Here is a 19,259-nt window from a genome sequence, read left to right on the forward strand (position 1 = left end):
ACCTGTGTATGACGGTCGTTATGCCTTCTCCAGGATGCCCACTGCTCAGATAGATAACAATGGCACCTCCGTCTACTACATAGACTCCGGAGCACCACGTGGTCGTCCTAACTACACCACTGTGGTACTAGTCCACGGCTTTGGTGTCAACGGTGGTACGTTCGGCGTATCAATCCTACGCAAGCGTCAGCTCTTACACCTCATCTATAGGAATCTTTGAGCGTATGTTGCCGTATGCCGCGAAATACGGACTCCGTGTGATTGCAATGAACAGCCGAGACTACTCTGGATCGACGCCTTACACGCCTGATGAGCTTTCAGACTACACTAGTCACAAGGTGGACGTTCAGGCGGCCGCCGTGAGAAGGTGGGGGAACGAAATCTGCAGATTCCTTGCCCATGTATGCCTACGCATCGGCATTCCACGCACGACCGGGGCAGGAGACAGAAAGAGCGGCGGGCTCATCCTGCTGACATGGTCGCTCGCTGTCACGGCCGCATTCTCCATCCTGGGCGATCCTCGCACTCTAGGCACCGAGCTTAGCTCGCAGCTGGCACCATACCTGCGGCGAGTCATCTTATACGGTTCGTCTCCCTCGGTCCCTCCCGTCGTGCGCCTACCCTGACAAAGCCTCCCACAGACGGGTCTGCACTCACCGCAGGCGTCGATCCCAACTTGATGCTGACTTGGCCGATAGCCGACCCGCTGGTCCCACTCGAGCAGAAGGCGGCCAAATTCCACGAATGGGTCTCCTCATACTCCACTCCACATCCCGACGGCGCGCCCATCACGGTTGAGGCGCTGCACGCACGCACGGTGCTGCCGCGCCCACCCACGCTGTCTACGCTGACGCCCGCCGACCTGCAGCGCGTCACGAACCCCGAGGTCGCGCTCCGTTCGGCGCTCATCGTGAACACCGACAGGGGTATCCATCAACGGCACGCGCACGCGACGTTCTCGGACGCTGAGGCCGTGCTGCCGGATGTCGAAGTCGCGGTGTGGTGGTGTGATCAGACGTTCTGGATGGCAGTCTGGGGTGCGAAGGTCTTTGAAGACTTCATCAAGGAAGAGCCGGATGCTGGCAAGCGGAAGCGGGAGGCATGGATCTTCAAGGTCAAGGATGCAAATCATTTCGTGAGTTTACTGTGCTTCAGGAAGATGGTGTATAAAGCTAAGATGTTTGTTCGCAGCTGCATTGGGACGAGCCCGAGAGAATGGTTCGCCTCCTGGCTGAGACTTGTGACCCGCAACCGCTCGCTAAACTCTGAATAAACTCGTGTTGAAGTCCATTCCATCCGATCGCAGCAGGGAGCAGCAGTCCCAGAAGCATCCACACTATTCCAGCTGCGCCTCCGTGCTGCATGGTGACAAATATCGTCTGAGACTTACTACATCAGTGATTTGATGATCCGCTTAGTCGGAGCTTCGCTACCTGCATCATTGCACCTTGTGGTTGCGATATCGACCAAGTATATAAGAGCACACCATTCAGTCCCCTACATTGCATCGTGCAGCTCTGCGACCCCAATGACCGACATAATCACTCTCTATGACATACCTGGAAACTCTGAGAAATGTAAAGCATGGTCGCCTAGTACCTGGAAAGCCCGGTAAGTCTCGGCCCTGCCCAAACCCATTTATCCACTGACCGTTGGCTCAGGTTCGCCCTGAACATCAAAGGCATCCCGTATAAAACTGAATGGGTCGAATACCCTGACATTGGCAAGGTGTATGAGAAGCATAAAATCGAGACCATATACAAGGAAGACGACGGCTCGCCCTTATACACACTTCCCGTCATCTACGACCCGTCCACGGGGCGCACCGTCGCCGAGTCCTCCGATATCGCCAAATACCTCGACAAGACGTACCCTGACACACGGACACTTTTCCCAAAGGGCACCGCAGCGCTGCACGAGGCGTTCGTGTCAGCGTACGTTCAGGTGCACAAGGCGCTCTACAACATCGTGTGCTGCGCCGCATGCTACTGTCTGAATGAGCGCAGCCAAGTCTTCTACCGTACGACGCGGGAAGAGGACCTGGGCATGAGGCTTGAGGAGCTGCGGACCGAGAAGGGCTGGGAAGACGCTGAGGCGGCATTCGGCAAGCTTGCGGACTGGCTCGCCGCCAACGGCGAGGGCCAGGACGACTGGGTCATGGGCGGGGGAACCATCTGCTTTGCAGATTTGCGCATCGTATCTGGCCTGATGTGGGCGAAGACGACATTAGGAGAGGAGTCGGAGGAGTGGAGGAGAATCTGCGGGTGGCATGGAGGCAAGTGGAAACGGATTGTGGAGAACTTCGAGCAGTACGCCCACGTAGATCTGTGACGTGACATGCGCAGTAACGCCTTATGCGTTTGCGGGGCAACCCAATTAGGAGCAATTGGAGTGGAACGTTTGTGCATCCTCAGGAGGGCGGCAAGTAGACGCGGAATGACCTCGTTAGGCGCATCAGGCGCATCAAAGATTGTGATGCGCCATCGTAACGCCACGAAGGCGGCCAAAAAAGTTGTGCGCGACCTTCACCTTCACTCCCACGTCGAACCTGACGACATCGCGATGGAAACGCATTCTGTCGCAAATGAATTCACACATTCTTGGCGGATCCACGACCTCCGTGTTTCAATCGCGGCCAATGCAGTCCATCCCTATCCAAGGCGGGCAAGCTCCTCATGGTTCAGGGGGTTCAGGAGTTTACTACTATGAGCGCCCCAGAATCTCCCTCTCTCGTAAAACCATCTCATCTCGAGGCCATATAACTGCGGCTTCTTGCCTCGCAGCAAACAGACATGCAGTCAGAGATCACTCGTACACGCGTTATCAAGGTTCTATTTGTCGCAGTCCTGGCACTCCTGGCGTTGAGCGTTCTTCTGGTTTCCCGTGGACCATCGGCGAACACTAACCATCTGGTGAGTGCGCAGTGCATCTCTTTCTCCTACCACCATCTCCTCACCTGTCTGTCTGCTCCGAACAGTTCGACGATATGCCCGAAGGCGACATCTTCACCTCAAGCCCCAGTCCTGGTCAAGCTGGTCAGGAGATTCCTTGGTACATTCTTCCTGAAGGCTCTTACGTCCCTCCGTATGGCGACTGGGCTGCTCAATCGTGGCGTTACGCCGCAGACGCTACCGTTGACCTGCCCCTGTCCTCAGCTACGCTCTTCTTCACTGCACAAGGAGCCGGCCTCACGGGCACGCTGAACATTCAAAATGATGGAAGCCGTGGTGCAGATGTTGCGCGTGTGCAAGTACGGATGTACTATACCGCTGCGCGCCTTGCGGACGCGGCCAAGGTACTGCGAGAGCAGCCTGCTGCGGGGAACAACGGTATCGGTATCAAGGTGCGTGCGCTGCGTCTATTCTAAACCACAGGTTCTGTGACACACGTATGCAGACCCCCAACCGCACTAGTCAAAACGAGCATATGTTCTTTGACGTTAGAGTTCACCTGCCGCGCGGCACGGCCCAGGATCCGCAGCGCATCTCCAACCTCGAGGCTGATCTTCCTAACTTCGCCCACATCCTTGGTGATCTTGCAGATGGAGTCCATTTCAATCGCATTTCGCTCACGGGAGCGAATAATTATATCTCATCGAAGGTGCGCTTTCTTCTCCAGACAGGTCGCAGCTATGATCTAATGCAAACACCTCGCATGACAGTCCCTGTTGGCAGATATCGCGCATATAAGGACCTCTAATGCCGCAATCGAGGGTCACTACATCGCCAACAGCATTCTTAGTCTGAATACAGACAACGGCCATGTCAAAACTGATGTCACCCTCACCAACGCCGGCAGCCGGGCATCTACACTCGACTTGAGAGCGAGTAACGGGTGCGACTGACCGTTTTCTCTCTGTGTCAGCTTCTCTGACGCCCATTCTCCTCCAGCCAAGTCACCTCGACCATCTCGCTTCTGTCGACCTCCCAGGACAGCACCGGCGGCGTCTTCGAAGTGAAGGCCCGGACGTCGAATGGTGGCATCGCGCTCTCCTTCCCCGAGGCGCCGCTCGACTCAGTGCAGCACGTCGAGGCGCAGAGCTCGATCGGGGACGCCACCGTGCAGATGCACAAGACCTTCGAGGGCACGTTCAGCCTGTCTCAGTCGTTCCCCGCGCCGGTCATCCAGTATGACAACCGCGCGTCGGACCCGGCGGGCACCGGTCGGGAGAGGAACGTCGGGTACCAGCGGGACGGGAGCGGTGCTTTTGTGGGCCGTACGACGTGGGGTCAGCCGGCACGCGGAAAGGGCATGGGAAATGTCAACGTGCAGACGTCGATTGGCAATACTAAGCTTATTCTGTGATTTGTTCTCGTGGTAGTCGCATCTATGGGAAGAACTTGATTGGCAATGTATGATCTGGGTGCTACGCGACATTGAATAAAATCGTTCGGCAAATAACCTCTTGAATATCAGTTTAGTCGGGTTTGCACTTCAGCAACTCTCAGGAGATCTATTGGTGCACAGACGCTCGAGCCATAATCCAATGCTTCTAACAGCGAGAGTACATCGTGAGCCCGTCGCTTCATACGTCCTCCTCTAAACCATTCGACCAAGCCTCATACTCATCAAATTCCTGTAGCAGCTTATCCAACTTCGCTTTTGCGCGCTCGCGGCCGTCATGCCCCAAGAACATGCGCAATGGAGGGCTCGGCAGCTCTGATACCTCGTAGAACTTTTCTACCACCTTGTCGGTGTCTCCGACCCGGATTGGACGGCTGGGGTCATACAGCATTTGGATGGCCTTGCGTGTCTCGAGAGTTTGCTTCGTGTATGCAGGATGGAAGGGCAATGTGATACCCTTGGCCTTGATAGGCGTGCGGAATACACCAGGAATAAGGAGAACGATCTGTGCCAGACCTCAATTACAGTTTAATTTTTCCGTTAGGGACGCGTCGTACCTTGATGTTCCACTCTGGGTCCAGCTCGAGGGCGAAGGCTTCTGTAAACCCCTCGAGAGCTATGCTGACGTGAGGCTGATATCCATGCCGAAATAGTAGCACGTACCATGCTTTGACGCATCATAGTATGAAACGCAGGGCTGAGGCACGACGCCACCCTCCGTGCTGACGTTCAGCAGCAGCCCACCCACACCAGGAGGGTTCTCCTCGCGGAAGAAGCGCACTGCCTCCCTGCTCACCCGCGCGGCGGCCCAGAAGTTCACATCCATCATCTCCCTAGCCATATCCTCAGGCGTTGCCTCTGCCTCGCCGACCACGAAGCGGCCGGCGTTGTTGAACACGACGTCGATTCTGCCGAAGCGCTCCTTGCCTGCTGCGAACGCTTCGAGCACTTCTTCTGGGCGCGTTACGTCGAGCTTCGTGACGAAGAGCGTGTCTTCCGCGTGCTTGGACCGGAGTTCGTCGAGGTCTGAGGGCCTTCGCAGTGTCGCGATGACCTTGTCGCCCTTCTCGAGCGCCAGCTCTGTCATCTTTCGTCCAAAGCCGGATGATGCTCCAGTCACTAGATGCAGCAGGGGCGTTAGAGATCAGAAACGGCATGGAGACTTCTATAACTGACCTAACCACACCCTGGCGGAAGGCATCGTTGAGTAGGTTCAGCTCGTACCGAAAGATCCTGAGTAAGTCGCCCTTTAATATAGATGTCCGACGAACAGACGCCTGTGCGCCATCTCTGCGAGCTTACGTTCCGCTGAGGTCATTAGCCAAGTACACTAAGAGGGCCATGAGGACCACTCGGTGAATTGAGCCCTATGAACGCCCTCATTCCGCTGATCCGGCAGCCAGGTACCGTTGTTCGCAATGATTTCGCGGGGTCAGACTCTGGATGAGACGTATGGATATACCGCCTTTGTGATTGCCGACGGCCTCTGCACAGCCTTCGAAGGTTACAATGCTGATCGGCAATGCGAAGAGAGTCTTCTAAGCTATCAATGTGAAAAAAAGGACTAGTACTGTACCTGAAACCGTTCCGGTCACTCAGAAGTGGCTGTGGTGCCATGTCGATAGCACTGCTGCGTGCATGGCCTTGGCGGCCGGTGTATTCTCTTGTCTCTTCAAAAGGATGATGCTGAAGCCCAACATTTTGTCTTGAGATGACGGTGGTTGAGTAGGAAACGCGCGCGTCGTGATCGCATGATGCGCCCTCTGATGCGCTCCTGCAGATTAAGCGCCTGTGTGTTAGTCATGCGCACCCTTGCGCACCGGCTTGCGCCAGCCATAGCATAACCACTGCTATCTAAGGGAAACTGTTGCACGTTACACAATCAGAGGCAGGCAAATTCCTCTCATAATGTCGAGGTGAGCTCCTGTGAGTGGGTAATACGATAACTCTCGGTAACATCGAAGTACATAGGGTCGGATCAGTACATTAACCAATGCAAACATTAATACACGCGAGCACAGGGCCTACTAGGAGATCTGACCGTTCTACTTATTCATCTTCCATAAGACCCTCTGACCACTTCCCAAACCCATCAAGGTTCGCAGTTACTCTCTTCAGCTGTTCTTTGAGGCGCCTGACGCAGTCTTCCCCCAGGAAAAGTCTCATTGGCGGGTGTTTGAGCATAGATGCCTCGTAAATCCTCTCTGCGGCCTTATGTACATCGCCTATACGCATCGGACGGCTGGGGTCCCAAACCATGTCCAGAAACTTGCGAGACTGCTGAACCGATTCCACAGCCGGGTATGCAGGGTGAACTGGCATAGTCAGGGACTTTGTCTTGATATCCGAACGGAAGGCCCCGGGAGTTACGAGACAAATCTATCGAAGCCGTGAACATCGAGCGGGATGATGCGATAGCCTGCTAGTACTAACCCTGATATTCCACCTGGGGTCTAGCTCGTATGCGAGTGCTTCGGTAAGGCCTTCGAGCGCTGCAAAGTGAATTGAGTACTATGTATGCAGAGCAATCTGAGCGCACCGACTGGAACTTTACTCACCATGTTTAGCCGCGTCATAATAGCCCACACAGGCGAGAGAACTGAAACCAGCATCCGAGCTGACATTCAACAGCAGACCTCCAGCGCCTGGAGGGTTATCTTCGCGGAAGAATCGCACGGCTTCCTTGCTCACGGTAGCGGCGCCCCAGAAGTTGACTTCCATGACGCGCCGAGCGTCGGCATCAGGTACCAACTCGACTTCGCCCACGACGAACGACGCAGCATTGTTGAAAACGACATCAACCCTGCCGAATTGGCTCTTCGCCTCCCGAAAGGCGTTGGCGACCTCTTCAGGACGCGTAACATCGACTTTGGCGACGTGCAGGACGTCCGACGAGTACTTGCTGTCGAACTCACTGATATCGGACGGCCTACGTAAGGTCGCGACAACCTTATCGCCCTTCGCGAGAGCCGACTTGCACATGGCAAGTCCAAACCCGGAGGACGAACCAGTAACTGGACAAAAGAATACTGAGCACACTATCTCGCAGCGGCTTTGGGGCAGGCAGCTGACTTAGCCAGACTCTGGGAGAGCTCATCGCGACGCAATCGAGAGATAGTACCCAAAGAAATCGTGGAGACTTGACAGCTGACGGTTTATATACTCGCTTTGAGCTTCATGTGGAGATCGCAGCAAAGCCGTCATCGCGCCTTGACTCTGTTCCACGGGTCTCCACCGGGCTTCGTACTTATCAGTTGTATACCTGCCACGTGTGCAGGACGTAACCAACTTTGTTGCCATCCCATGCTGACCTTGTAGCGTCATAGCGAATCGTGGGAACAGAATCTACCATGTGAGAGGGGTGACGCTGTTCCGAGGTGAGAGTAAGGTGTCAAAGGCTGCAATAAGCTCGACTTCTGAGGGCGTACGCTTCCTAATGACGTCAGGCACTACCACAGCAATTTATCACGAGAAGACCCGGGTAGCTCGGGACGCAATAACTTGTGGCAGGACGACGTTTGTGTGTGCCATGTCAGGCCACGCACTGTGCAATAGTCCGACACGTAGCAGAGGAGTTGCTAACGGAAGGGCCCGCTCTATACCGTTCATTTGTATTAATTTATTGCTCTTATTCAGATAGAGAGCTTATGCTACCTTCCCGAACGTGGTTAGCGGCAGAAAGGGTCTGAAGGGGCGTAATGAACTCCTCGAAGCCGCTGAAGCGTGGCAGCGTTGCAACGCTTGATACGCTCCAAGAGATGCTTTGTTTGTCCGACTATGATGGATGCCCGTGGCTTCAACCTTGTCGATGGTTGCGATATCTTCCGGACGCGCCTGGCCTTGACAGAAGGCTCGTCCAAGTCGCAGCAAAACTCTAGTATGAAGGCGTCTAAGTGCATCTGGCAAAATCATAGTACCCAGTACGAACACTACAGGGGCAGGAGATCGAACGAATCTACTTATTAATCTTCCAGGAGGCCCTGGGACCACTTCTCGAACCCATCAAGGTTCTCAGTCACTTTTTGAAGCTTTCCTCGTACGCGCCGAACGCAGTCTTCTCCCAAGAAAAGTCTCATCGGCAGGGCTTCAAGCGCTGATGCTTCGTAGATCCTCTCCGCGGCCTTGCCGACATCGCCTATGCGCATTGGACGGCTGGGGTCCCAGGTCATGTTCAGAAACTTGCGAATCTGCTGGATGGACTCTACTGCCGAGTACGCAGAATGGACTGGCACCGTCAACGCCTTCGCCCTAATCTCAGAACGAAAGCCACCCGGGACCACAAGACAGATCTACTGAAGTTATGAGCATCAAGCGAGACGGTGTACGTTCTGATGATACTGACCCTGATATTCCACTTGGGGTCTAGCTCGTATGAGAGCGCTTCAGTGAGGCCTTCAAGCGCTACATAATAAATGAGGACCACGTAACACAACTTTTGACGCAACTGAAATATGACTCACCATGTTTCGCAGCGCAGTAGTGGGCTAAGCAGGGGACGGAAACGTGGCCCTGGTCCGAGCTGATGTTCAGCAGCAGACCTCCGACGCCTGGAAGATTCTCTTCACGGAAGAACCTTACAGCCTCTTTGCTCACAGTAGTAGCGCCCCAGAAGTTGACCTCCATGATGCGCCGAGCGTCGGCATCAGGTATTGCTTCGACTTCGCCTATAAGGGAAGTGGCGGCGTTATTGAAAACGACGTCGACCTTGCCGAAGCGCTCCTTTGCCTTCTGGAACGCGTTCGTGACGTCCTCCGGGCGCGTGACATCGACTTCTACGACAAGCAGAACATCTGAGGAGTACTCGCTGGCGAGTTCATCGATGTCAGACGGCTTGCGTAAGGTTGCTACGACTTTGTCGCCCTTCGTGAGGGCCAGCTTACATATAGCGAGCCCGAATCCGGATGACGAACCAGTGACTGGATAGAAGATAGGTCAAATACATTTCACCGCGCAGCACGAAATGACTGACCAAGCCATACTCTAGGAGAGCTCATCGCAATGTGGCTAATAGATGTTGAGGGGATCTGCGAGCATGTGCATAAAATTGTTAATTTATATAAGAGGCTTAGATCTCCCGCAGCTTGTACAGCACGTTGATCATAAATCACGACCCAGCGTGCCTGAGATCTGTTCTGTGCCTTGCAATACGCACTGCATCACCTCTCACGGGGAGATAAAGCAACCTTATCATCATCATACACTTTCCTCCTTATGTAAATCCATGGCGATCAATCTCCGCATCGTGAGTCTCCGAAGTGTTGCGCAGTCCAAAATTCTGCGGAAATGCCTGCCCATGCGTGGAATCAGAAAAAGCTCTAACAACCGAGCATACTTATACCTATCGACAACATCAACCCTGGCTGCGGTAATTTGCAACGAGAAGGTTAGCTTTGAGAAAATCAAGGGCGAGAGGGAATCTATGCGGCGGTCAGTCACGGTTACGTTACGCTGTCAGTGCAAATTTGCGAAGGTCGGCCACTTTCGGCGCACATAATGACAAAATGGGGTTGCTCTATTTATATCATGGTTGCTGGAATTTTCGTTGTAGCAGGCCAAAAACTTGCATCACCTTCCCGAGTGCAGCTGGTTGAAGGAGAGAAGATGACGACCTCTTGCGACGTGGTATCTTTGTGGCGTCTGATGCGCCGTTTGATGCGCCATGACGCCCTCTGGTTACGCGGCCTCGCTAAGCGCTTGCGGCTTGAACTCCAACCTACTATCGTCGTAACTGTGGTGAACCATGCCAACGCCCAAATTACAGCAGTGACACTCGCTTCAATATTAATGGCTTTTAAGTCTTCGGGTGGTAAGCTGTCTGCTTTCTGTATACACGACACCGGTTTCCCGTGATCTTTGACAACCAGCCTCCGACATGCCTACCTAAAGGACCTCCTGCGTCGCATATACTTTTGGATTATCCGTGACTCGGACCTTGCATTCTGCTCCAAACCCATGTGGCGATTTTCGCCCCGCCCGGGAACACCGCATGGACGATTTCGTCACGCCGGCGCTGCAGACAGAAAACATATTGCGTTTTCGCTTCCAAGCACCGAAGTGCAAAGGCTTTACCAATGGATGGAACTCACGGAGCGATGACTCCACACATGACGCGTTCCACTGTTACAGTTGAATTCCCAGATGTCGTGCTACTAAATCTTATTACCGCGCAGTCTCGACCCTCTTGGACGACCACGCATCGATGTGTGCCTGTTCGGACAGAGGTGATGTGGGTGTGCCTTGGGGTATACAGTGATAGGCGTATCGTCAGTCAGTCTATCTTCTTTCAAGATAGGTCTGGGTTAGGTCCAGTCGTGCCCTGTGTATCCCACTCCACGATGACGCCGAGCGCCTACGACGTATCCACTGCCAGCCTTTCAAATTCAAGCTCACGTCGCGTCATTACATCACAAGGTGTGTATATAAGACCTCCTCCTGTCTAGTCGATCTAGCATCTCATTCACCTACTCTCAGTACACCACTTCACGACAAGCTTTTTAACTTTCACGACTCCACGACCTTATCACTATGTCCTACGACAACGACAACCAGTGGAACCAGAACACCCAGAACCGTGACCTTACCAACGACTCTAACAACTTTTCTGACCCTAACAACCTCGGTGGCAGCGGCGGTGCTGGGCGTCGTAACGACAGTGAGTCTGCCTCGACATCTGTCGCAGCCGGCTCGTATGCTGACAGCCGGTTTTAGACACCATGGGCGACACCGGGTTCGGTGACTCCCAGAACCAGCAGCAGTTCGGCGGCTCTCAGGGCTACGGCTCATCACAAGGAGCGTATGGTGGAAACACCACCGATGCGAACGTTCCCGGCGCAGGGGGCGACTTTGGCTCCACCGGTCGCGGCGGCGGCCTCCAACAGGGCGGCGGTGGCCTCCAGCAGGGCGGCGTCCAAGACGACAAATGGGACAGCGACAACACTGGAGGCCAGACATACGGCTCTGGCACTGGCGCTGGCGCCGGCGCCGGCGGTGACCAGTACGGTGGCAACCAGGGTTCTGGCGCAGGTTCTAACTGGGATGATACCAACGCTGCTGGCACCGGCGGCCAGAACCCCGGCGGCAAGCCCAGCTTCGGTGACCGTGCGAAAGGTTCGTGTCGTGACATGCACATCAAGAGACAGCTGCTGACAGGACATGTAGGCACCATAGAGAAGATGGCGGGAACCGTTAGCGGCAACAAGGGCCTCAAGGAACGCGGCCAAGAGCGCAAGGTATGTGGCGGCTGATGTATTGACGTCATAGTATAGTGCTGACCACAATCACTATGACAGATGGGCGAGTTCGACAACAACAACAACGACAACTACTAAATGCGTCACTCGTCATTGATAACAAATCATTGTATTGTACGGCAGCTGGCTAGTTGGTTGGCGACATAATGAATAATGAAATGTATTTGTATCGAAATTCGAGAAAATTACGTCCCATTGTGAGACGTCCACTATCGTGTAATTTTTGAGAACGGTGATCGTTGCGAGTTCTGAGCTCGAGCTAGGCAGTTGGCCGACAAAAAGGTGCTGCAAGATAAGTAGCATCGCGGGAGCTGCCGACGTGCCGCAGGAGCCCGAAATGGAAACCCCGACGTTGATTGGCTTCACACAAAGTTTGTGTTCAACCTCGCTCTCGACGGCTAATGAAGAGGTTTCAGACAGGTGTGTACTTCAGCCAAGGATATGGCAACGTCTCTGACGCGTCCGATAGCATGTTATGTGGGTGATTTCGTGGACAAGGCGGTCGTGAATTCTGTCGGATCTGTCAGGCTCATTCCCCGATCAAGCACGGAACCATATCGCTGCTCGAATTCTGTCTCTTGTCCTTTGTCGCAAGGCCTTCCTGCATCCATGCTGCTTGCGTAGACGATTTCTATCACTCCCTTCTTCCTCACCTGTATATATTTGCACCTGCTCTGGTACGGATCTCTGGCGGGTACAGAACGACATTCGCACCTACCTCCTCCGAATACGCTCCAGCATCTTTATTATACCGATCCCTACCAAATCTTCTGTCTTCTTGTTAGCTGAGCTAGTCCCTTTCGCCGCTTTTCATCCCGTGTAGCATGACAAGGCACGAACACGAAGGAAAGGACGCATCGCGTCCGACAACCTCGACCGACTCTGCAAACTATTTTCAGGCCCCTATCGACGCGCTCGTGCGTTCTATGAAAGGAAAATCGTCTGTAGCTCACCCTGGGGGCGACTTAACGCGCATATATGCTGCCTTTGCGAGCCGTATCAAGACCTTCGCCACATCCGCCGGCGCCACCACGGCCTCGACCTCCCCTGCAATCGAATACCTGAGGATAAAAGGCGGCGCGGTTTTGGCCTGCATCTCACGCGACATACGTCTCGCTTTCGCAGAGCCCACCCTCGTCAAGCGGCCTCACAGCCCCACTCATCCTCAGAGTGTAAGTCTACACGCGTCACAATCTCAAGACGGGAGCATCGCAGAGGCAGCGCATTCCTCCGCGATCTGTCACCACGCTATGCGGCTAGCTTCTTGTATCCTCGCTTTTCCCGCCTTGTATACGACCCTCCTGTGTACGTATGAACAGATGAAATTCCTAGACTTCGCTGATAAATTGCCTTCTCAGCTCAAGGCTTAGACGAAGTATTTGACTTGTTGCTGGACATACTGAATCCCCGGACGCTCAAGACCTTCAATTCTCAGAAAACGCGAGGCCTTGCCATCTGGATTCTGTCAACTCAGCAACTTCCTGCAACCGTGCTCCGAACCAGAGATAAGAGAGTCATCGAAGTAATCGAAGGGATTCTCAGCGACGCAGAGTCTTCAGAGCAGATGAAAGGCGACGGCCTCAAAGTGCGTCGAGCAGCTACACTGTTAGCTCCATGCTGACCGTCAATCATAGGTGCTCCATAACGTACTCTGCAGACATCCTTCGCTGTTTTTCCTCGGCAGCATACACCTCTTTCCTTTGGTTCTGCTCCATATTGTCTCTTCCAGCTCGTCCACCAGGCTCCGCGCAGCATACGCGCTCGCTGGCTTCACGCAGGCAGCTCTTTGGTCTCGAAGTGACGCAGCTCCAGCGAAGCATACGAAACCATCGGCATCTGCACGCGAATATCTGCACCAACAGGTTTCCAAATTCTCTGAGACACAGTGCGAGTGGTCCAGAGAACAAGCGATGACTCTCCGTGATTTTGTTGCTGCCGCATTACCTGCACAAGACAGATCATACTACGCTAAAGACATTTCCTGGGCGTTCTCTGTCATGGGCTGCCTGGCCGTGCTCGCCGACGGCTCTTTCTTCTCCACCCCATCCCTTCTGAAGATGATCGTCAGAGCGATGGAGAGCGTACGCAACCACGACTTTACGCCGCTGCTATACCTGCATTCGTTCGTCTGGCGGTGCCTCGTCTGGGCGTATGGCCGACTGGTGGACGCGACCGAGCTCCATGCTCCGCAGGATCCAGCTCGCGTTAAGGAGGACAGCTTCCGGGAAAAAGTGGTTGCAATAGTCAGTCAGGACGGCAAATTTGGCGTGCGCTCAGCTCTGGTTTCGGTGTTCCTGAACGAAGCGACGCGCCAGCCAGAGGGCGACGCCGTTACAAAAGCAGTGCTCGTAGTCGAGGAGCTACTCCAGCGCAGCAACTCGCAGCTCGTGAAGGAAGGGATCGCCCTCTTACGACAGCTGACTAATGCTGCTACCGACCCATCGCGTGCGCAGCTCGTCCCACCGTACGATCTCCAGCAAGTCCTTGTCACTGAGCTACTGGACGGAACAATGGTGGACATCGAGCCTGGCAGACTTGCCAGCATCGTCAGCCGGATAGGAGGCTTCGAGCCTGCCTCTGCGCGACCGCTAACCGACGTCGAGCTCGATACTCATTGGGACCGCATTCTTGTCGCATGGCGTCGCGCCATGGAAAGGGTACTCAAGGGAGGCATGAAGCCAGGAGTACGTATATTCTCGTTAACGTGATTTTGCGGTGTGATCATTTATATCTCATGTTATGCAGCATGACCTTTTGGCGACGTGGAAGTCGCTACTGCTGGTGAGATCAAGGGCACCACAGACATCCAAGAACTGCGCCGCGGCGCAAGACTCGGTCATCTCGACCATCACCAGACTCGCCACGCAAGCCGTACCCAGCGAGGGCTTCGCTCCTGTTCTCTGTACTGCCGTGCATGAGTTGTGGAAAGTCGTGCAGTCTGTCTGTGAACAGGGCTGGCTCATTCGCGTCTCCAACGGGCTATTCGAAGCGCTGCTCGGTATCGTCGGTGGCATACTCGGGCTGAATGACGAGACCGAGGCCGCTCTGGTCGCCCTTTCCACGGACCTTCTTGTTCACGGCTCACCCGATCTGTGGAGAAAGCTTTCCTCCAGACTCGACAACAGCAATCTCTGTCTCAGGCTCTGGCAACTCGCCGCAGCGAAGTGGACACACATCGATCCAATAAAACCCTGGGAGGACTCCGTTACATTCCTGTCGTTCCCTGTCAAGTATGTTTTCCTTGCTTGACATCGGTGATATTTGTGCTTATCTCTACCAGCCTTTCGTCGGCATCTGAGGAGACGCTAGCTGAATGGAAGAAGATGTTCAAGTTTGTGATTTCTTCCGCCAAAGCCTCAGGCATCTCGCCAGACGCGGTTGTCGAAAACTTAATGAAAGAAACATCCCATGAGTGAGTCATTTATCAGCCTAAAACCTAACTGTTGCTCACTCAGGCTGCCATTAGCCTTATACCTCCTGCCTTCATACCCATATTTATCACTCATTTAACCCTGAGCGATGACAACATTGTAGCGACTACAACCTTGCGACACGTTAACAGCTTCCTCAGTATATACCCATCCCAAGATATATACCCTTCCCTAGACGTTATCCGCGCGTTGTCCAGTATAATCTCCAATTGCACCTCATCAAATGTCGTTTCTGCCCTCAAGATCCTCTCTGAAGGCCTCTGCGTCTGGATTGGAGCAGATTGCAACGCTGTACCGAGTGCAGACTACGAGAAAGTTGTAAGTGGACCGGTATATATGCGCGGTTCTGTGTGCCTGATTGGCCCACTAGCTTGTAGGATTCTACTGCACTATGCTACGGAGACTGCGCGAGGTCACCATTCCGGTAAACGAAGTCCTTCGCGACCTTGAAGACCTCCTCTGCCTCCCACTCATCAACATCCGCTCCACTACAAACGCGCTTGCGCTGAAGGAGTTCTGCGAGGCCGTCTGGAGACAGAACAGTTCTTGCCCCGTCACGTTTCCAGCGAAACTGTTGCTTCACCTATCCGCGTTTTATGACGTGGCAGTGCCTCGTGCCTTTCATCCCGACTTTCTGCCCGAGCCTTCGCAGTCTGAGTCGCAGCGCCAGCCGCTATCTCAAGTGAACGACCTGGTAAGCGTTTAGTATTCGTCGCAAGTGCCCATTTTGATCCAGCTCCAGGATCCCATGACGTCCATCGTGCGGAACAGGGTTGAGGAAGTCGACGGTCCATGCGTGAGAGAGCTATTTCCTTCGAACGCGAGCGCCGGTCCCGAAAAGGTGCCAGACGAACAAAGGAAATCGTCAAACGACAAGCATTCGCACGTTCTCAGTGACTCCTCCAGGATCAATGAAGGGGTGGACACGTGCCATGGTGCGTTAGAAAGGTGCAGCACGCGCCAGGTTTCCCTTGTTTTTGACCATGCTGCTTTGCGATCTCATCGCTCGCCGGTACATATCATTTATCCGTTCAGCTGGGCTCGCTTTCTGAAAGCTAGGTATAGGAGAATATGAGCCCCAATGAATCTTCTCCCGTGTCGAAAAAACGGCCTAGGCCTTCTGAAGAGGAAGGTGGGTGAGATGCTCTAGTCGATGACTCACGCCACTTACCGCGACGTAGGATGGAATCAGAAGAAGAGACAACGGATTGTGGACCCTGCTACATCGAAGTACTTACTCGGCGACACAGCAACCCGTGGGGACAGTAGTTCCACAGGCCACAGCTATAGTGGCACGAAGAAGTCGGAAGACGCGGAGCTCCAAACAGGCTCTGGCCTGGTTTGTTACTCGATGTCGCCTGAGGTACCCTATCCTGAGCAGACCGCCCTTCCATCTCCTCCATGTACTGCGGAAGCGGCTGAGTTAGAGTATCAAAGCGGTAAGAAATCTCCCTGATGTTGGCGTCCTCCTTGCTGATCACGCGTCTCTCTAGTCTCCCAGGGCGGAGTCACGGAGAGCAGTCTCGGTTCTTCTCCACCGTGCTTGTCCCAGCCGCTGCATACCCTTCAGCAGGCATACTACGCTATAGTGGCGAATACGGACATGTCCGTTGGGGACACGCTCGCCGCACAGCAGATCGCGGCCGCGATGCAAACTGTGTTAGCAGCTCGTCTCAAGCAGAAGCTAGCTAGAAAAGATATCTAATCTGAATGTAACGATATGACGTGAGTCTCGGGTCGACTTAAAACCGACGGACAACTTCATTGATGTTATATATTCACGTCAGAGTGAATTTAACTGCCGTGTCGGTGGTACTGCGATGCTTGAGTTTTGATAACATTTGGCGCATTGGTGGTCTGGTCGATGTCAAAATAGCTCCAGAACGATGAACAACGCCACCGGTGGTATGTACAGTTTTCCCTGCAAAATTGCATTTTATCCGCTCGGCGCGCAACCAAACAAGCAGTCCTTGGTTAACCGGTCTTGGGCCGAGGTTTTAAATGAAATAGCATAGAATAAATAGAAGAAAAAAGACAGCACTTACCACTCAGTGTGCACATGTCACAGATTTGCTGTGGTCCGAGCTGGTCAGCTCTATAGTTCGCCAGAGATACTTGCTTGCAGTACATAATACCGTCCGAGATACTTCGCAGATCTCTCCTGTCCTCTGCGGGCCACGCCGCTTCACCGCTTCACCAGTGACACCGGACAAAGGCGAGACCATGATACTGCGGAGACTAGTACTGAGACAATTAAAGTGTATCAGAAGTGAAATTGCCACAATCAGATGCCACTCCTTGAGACGCTCAAATTATCCGTGCTTGTCGAGCACGTCTCTAGTCTTACGTACTGCCCCTCGTAAATATCGCCCTGATACGGGCGAAAACTCCACAGGAGGGTGCTTTCTGGTGATGATGTCATGATGTCACTCACACTCCTTCACCGTAGGGTTTTAATAAACTGCTAAGCTTAGGAGTAGACTGAGACGCAGCACAATAATGCGTCGTGCCTGAGGCTCAAGCATCCTTCTATCCGAAACACAGCATTGCGTGACCTTGCGTTCATATGATATTCAGTAATTCACAGTATTTCCAAGCTCAGCCGCCCCGGTGCGCCGCAGGTTGACGTCGTTGGCCACGAGTGCGGGCTATGCACGACGAAGAGCAACCTCGCGGCCTCCTCAAGCAAGGGTGCGCACAGCCCACGTAATATATAACCATTCTGGGAGATTCAAAGCTGAGTAATTCCACAATAAACTACTGAGACAACAATCTTCAGATCAAGACACCATCGCTGGAATGCACGCTCCGGTGGATTTTCCGTTAGCCTTAAGGCCTAAGGCAACGTCGGCGAGGGCGGTTTAGATTTGCTTGGGTCCATAGACTAACCTATAAGAGAGCCGGTGAATGGAGAATCCCCACGGCACTTCGCAGCATGCGTTTCCTTTGGTCTGTTTTGTTCTCTCAGATCCTTGCTGTTGTCATCGCACAGCGGAGTCCAATATCTCTCGACATCATCTCTGGTGCTCCCGCCTCAGGACAGAGCAAGGTACACCTCACCTCCAGCGCAACAGGTTTCGATGCACCTAAAGCGTTGCCAATAAACGGCTCCAGCTTCGATTGGTACTACTTCGATATCATTTCAGAAGACTCAAGGTCCAGTATTTTTTTGGCCTTCTTCCTCGCCCCCATATCGAGCCTGTGGGATAACCTTCCAGTATTTCCGACTGCAGTATGGACAGACGCATTTATTTCTCTACCAGATGGTTCTGCTCTGAATCTCGATGCGGGCGGCAATGACCTGATAGTCATGACCACGGTCAATGGCAGCTCCGGAACGCTCAATGGGACGGGCTGGGGCTGGGCTGGTGTTCCCGATATGTCGTTCTACGAGGTTATCATCGACTCCCCGGAAACAGGAGTTCAAGGCACGCTTACATTCAAATCCGTAAGGCCGTGATCTTTTTCTTACTTCTTCCGCTGACACTTCCTTGTTCAACTAGACGGCTCCAGCGCATTTTCCGTGCGCTCCTATCACAGCATCCGGTGAACAGTCGTTCATGCTTGGGTCTGCCCCTTTCGGATGGGCAAACGCTGTCCCGGACGCGAACGCGAACGTTGACATCGTCATTAACGGGACCGAAGTCAAATTCTCCGGCGCTGGATACCATGACAAGGCAAGCATTCTTGCAGGCGTCACTTTATTTATTTATTTTTTAAATTATAGGCGAACAGAACTGGGGTCCCACCGCTGTTGATACCGTAGCCAAGTCCTGGTTATGGGGTCATGCGCGTTTCGGCTCATACACTATCGTTTGGTACGATCTCATCTCGCCCGACGGCTCCGAGCACGTCAGCAGCTACATATCTCGCAAAGGCAAGGTGCTCGCCGCGTCATGCTCGAATATGACCGTTCGCCCGACTGGCGCGAACAGCGTCTTCCCGCCTGTCTTCGGCAGTGGCCCACCTGGCGGTTTCCACATCAGTGCATACGTGGAGGGCGAGGGGCAGTTGGAGCTCGACGTGAATCACACGACACTTATCCTTGGTGATTCAAACATTACTATGTATCGCTGGTCCGGCATGGTCAGGGGAGGGTTCAAGGATGATCGTCACGGAATCACATTGGACGGTCCTGCCATGTACGAGCTGTTCGCATTCTAGTCGCATTGTTACCGCGGGTTTCGGACAGTTTAGCTTGCGTATAGCGTGGCTTTCGTTTCGTTGTGGCCGC

The 19,259-nt window shown here is 53.7% G+C and overlaps 9 protein-coding genes across 9 annotated transcripts; 6 read left to right on the forward strand and 3 right to left on the reverse strand.

Moving 5' to 3' along the window:
• Positions 1–43: 43 nt before the first annotated feature.
• On the forward strand, positions 44–1,530 carry PHACADRAFT_262480 (uncharacterized protein). The gene is made up of 4 exons (XM_007399752.1): positions 44–155; positions 211–585; positions 642–1,135; positions 1,192–1,530. The coding sequence occupies exons 2-4, from the start codon at positions 267–269 to the stop codon at positions 1,267–1,269; spliced, it is 891 nt and encodes a 296-aa protein (XP_007399814.1). The 5' UTR covers positions 44–155; positions 211–266; the 3' UTR covers positions 1,270–1,530.
• Positions 1,529–2,331, forward strand: PHACADRAFT_31807 (uncharacterized protein; the record flags this gene model as incomplete). The annotated part of the gene is made up of 2 exons (XM_007399212.1): positions 1,529–1,611; positions 1,662–2,331. The coding sequence occupies 2 exons, from the start codon at positions 1,529–1,531 to the stop codon at positions 2,329–2,331; spliced, it is 753 nt and encodes a 250-aa protein (XP_007399274.1).
• A 400-nt stretch (positions 2,332–2,731) lies between these two features.
• PHACADRAFT_187392 (uncharacterized protein) lies at positions 2,732–4,404 on the forward strand. Its single transcript, XM_007399753.1, has 5 exons — positions 2,732–2,912; positions 2,978–3,343; positions 3,397–3,600; positions 3,662–3,834; positions 3,891–4,404. Exons 1-5 carry the CDS (start codon positions 2,793–2,795, stop codon positions 4,303–4,305), a joined length of 1,278 nt encoding a protein of 425 aa, XP_007399815.1. The 5' UTR covers positions 2,732–2,792; the 3' UTR covers positions 4,306–4,404.
• Positions 4,405–4,462: 58 nt separating this feature from the next.
• PHACADRAFT_177433 (uncharacterized protein) lies at positions 4,463–5,545 on the reverse strand (the record flags this gene model as incomplete). Its single annotated transcript, XM_007399754.1, has 4 exons — positions 4,463–4,849; positions 4,902–4,960; positions 5,008–5,463; positions 5,521–5,545. 4 exons carry the CDS (start codon positions 5,543–5,545, stop codon positions 4,526–4,528), a joined length of 864 nt encoding a protein of 287 aa, XP_007399816.1. The 3' UTR covers positions 4,463–4,525.
• Positions 5,546–6,175: 630 nt separating this feature from the next.
• On the reverse strand, positions 6,176–7,552 carry PHACADRAFT_212630 (uncharacterized protein). Its single transcript, XM_007399755.1, has 4 exons — positions 7,417–7,552; positions 6,903–7,358; positions 6,778–6,836; positions 6,176–6,723 (listed from the first exon to the last, which is right to left on the reverse strand). The coding sequence occupies exons 1-4, from the start codon at positions 7,439–7,441 to the stop codon at positions 6,394–6,396; spliced, it is 870 nt and encodes a 289-aa protein (XP_007399817.1). The 5' UTR covers positions 7,442–7,552; the 3' UTR covers positions 6,176–6,393.
• Positions 7,553–8,306: 754 nt separating this feature from the next.
• PHACADRAFT_31811 (uncharacterized protein) lies at positions 8,307–9,338 on the reverse strand (the record flags this gene model as incomplete). The annotated part of the gene is made up of 4 exons (XM_007399213.1): positions 8,307–8,633; positions 8,687–8,745; positions 8,805–9,260; positions 9,314–9,338. The coding sequence occupies 4 exons, from the start codon at positions 9,336–9,338 to the stop codon at positions 8,307–8,309; spliced, it is 867 nt and encodes a 288-aa protein (XP_007399275.1).
• Positions 9,339–10,869: 1,531 nt separating this feature from the next.
• Positions 10,870–11,672, forward strand: PHACADRAFT_31812 (uncharacterized protein; the record flags this gene model as incomplete). Its single annotated transcript, XM_007399214.1, has 4 exons — positions 10,870–10,996; positions 11,053–11,451; positions 11,503–11,573; positions 11,634–11,672. The coding sequence occupies 4 exons, from the start codon at positions 10,870–10,872 to the stop codon at positions 11,670–11,672; spliced, it is 636 nt and encodes a 211-aa protein (XP_007399276.1).
• Positions 11,673–12,051: 379 nt separating this feature from the next.
• Positions 12,052–16,777, forward strand: PHACADRAFT_187397 (uncharacterized protein). Its single transcript, XM_007399756.1, has 11 exons — positions 12,052–12,899; positions 12,953–13,179; positions 13,229–14,278; positions 14,340–14,824; positions 14,875–15,006; positions 15,061–15,343; positions 15,396–15,719; positions 15,762–16,037; positions 16,091–16,157; positions 16,207–16,464; positions 16,519–16,777. Exons 1-11 carry the CDS (start codon positions 12,419–12,421, stop codon positions 16,728–16,730), a joined length of 3,795 nt encoding a protein of 1,264 aa, XP_007399818.1. The 5' UTR covers positions 12,052–12,418; the 3' UTR covers positions 16,731–16,777.
• A 1,031-nt stretch (positions 16,778–17,808) lies between these two features.
• PHACADRAFT_150957 (uncharacterized protein) lies at positions 17,809–19,227 on the forward strand. Its single transcript, XM_007399757.1, has 3 exons — positions 17,809–18,473; positions 18,529–18,720; positions 18,761–19,227. The coding sequence occupies exons 1-3, from the start codon at positions 17,961–17,963 to the stop codon at positions 19,187–19,189; spliced, it is 1,134 nt and encodes a 377-aa protein (XP_007399819.1). The 5' UTR covers positions 17,809–17,960; the 3' UTR covers positions 19,190–19,227.
• The last annotated feature ends 32 nt before the right edge of the window (positions 19,228–19,259 follow it).

Source organism: Phanerochaete carnosa (genome assembly GCF_000300595.1).
Source record: "Phanerochaete carnosa HHB-10118-sp unplaced genomic scaffold PHACAscaffold_9, whole genome shotgun sequence".
Taxonomy (NCBI): Eukaryota; Fungi; Basidiomycota; class Agaricomycetes; order Polyporales; family Phanerochaetaceae; genus Phanerochaete; species Phanerochaete carnosa.

Excerpts from the sequence above, each read along its gene's own strand:
- PHACADRAFT_262480 (XM_007399752.1), top strand. The coding sequence starts at position 267 with ATGAACAGCCGAGACTACTCTGGATCGACGCCTTACACGCCTGATGAG. Across the intron at positions 586-641 it reads GCGGCGAGTCATCTTATACG|ACGGGTCTGCACTCACCGCA; the intron begins GTTCGTCTCCCT and ends AGCCTCCCACAG. Across the intron at positions 1,136-1,191 it reads TCAAGGATGCAAATCATTTC|CTGCATTGGGACGAGCCCGA; the intron begins GTGAGTTTACTG and ends GTTTGTTCGCAG.
- PHACADRAFT_187392 (XM_007399753.1), top strand. The coding sequence starts at position 2,793 with ATGCAGTCAGAGATCACTCGTACACGCGTTATCAAGGTTCTATTTGTC. Across the intron at positions 3,344-3,396 it reads ACAACGGTATCGGTATCAAG|ACCCCCAACCGCACTAGTCA; the intron begins GTGCGTGCGCTG and ends ACACGTATGCAG. Across the intron at positions 3,835-3,890 it reads GACTTGAGAGCGAGTAACGG|CCAAGTCACCTCGACCATCT; the intron begins GTGCGACTGACC and ends ATTCTCCTCCAG.
- PHACADRAFT_212630 (XM_007399755.1), bottom strand. The coding sequence starts at position 7,441 with ATGAGCTCTCCCAGAGTCTGGCTAA. Across the intron at positions 7,359-7,416 it reads CTCTCCCAGAGTCTGGCTAA|TTACTGGTTCGTCCTCCGGG; the intron begins GTCAGCTGCCTG and ends TCTTTTGTCCAG. Across the intron at positions 6,837-6,902 it reads TTATGACGCGGCTAAACATG|CGCTCGAAGGCCTTACCGAA; the intron begins GTGAGTAAAGTT and ends TTCACTTTGCAG.
- PHACADRAFT_187397 (XM_007399756.1), top strand. The coding sequence starts at position 12,419 with ATGACAAGGCACGAACACGAAGGAAAGGACGCATCGCGTCCGACAACC. Across the intron at positions 15,720-15,761 it reads TATCTCAAGTGAACGACCTG|CTCCAGGATCCCATGACGTC; the intron begins GTAAGCGTTTAG and ends ATTTTGATCCAG. Across the intron at positions 16,465-16,518 it reads TGAGTTAGAGTATCAAAGCG|TCTCCCAGGGCGGAGTCACG; the intron begins GTAAGAAATCTC and ends GCGTCTCTCTAG.
- PHACADRAFT_150957 (XM_007399757.1), top strand. The coding sequence starts at position 17,961 with ATGCGTTTCCTTTGGTCTGTTTTGTTCTCTCAGATCCTTGCTGTTGTC. Across the intron at positions 18,474-18,528 it reads GCACGCTTACATTCAAATCC|ACGGCTCCAGCGCATTTTCC; the intron begins GTAAGGCCGTGA and ends TTGTTCAACTAG. Across the intron at positions 18,721-18,760 it reads AGGCAAGCATTCTTGCAGGC|AACTGGGGTCCCACCGCTGT; the intron begins GTCACTTTATTT and ends ATAGGCGAACAG.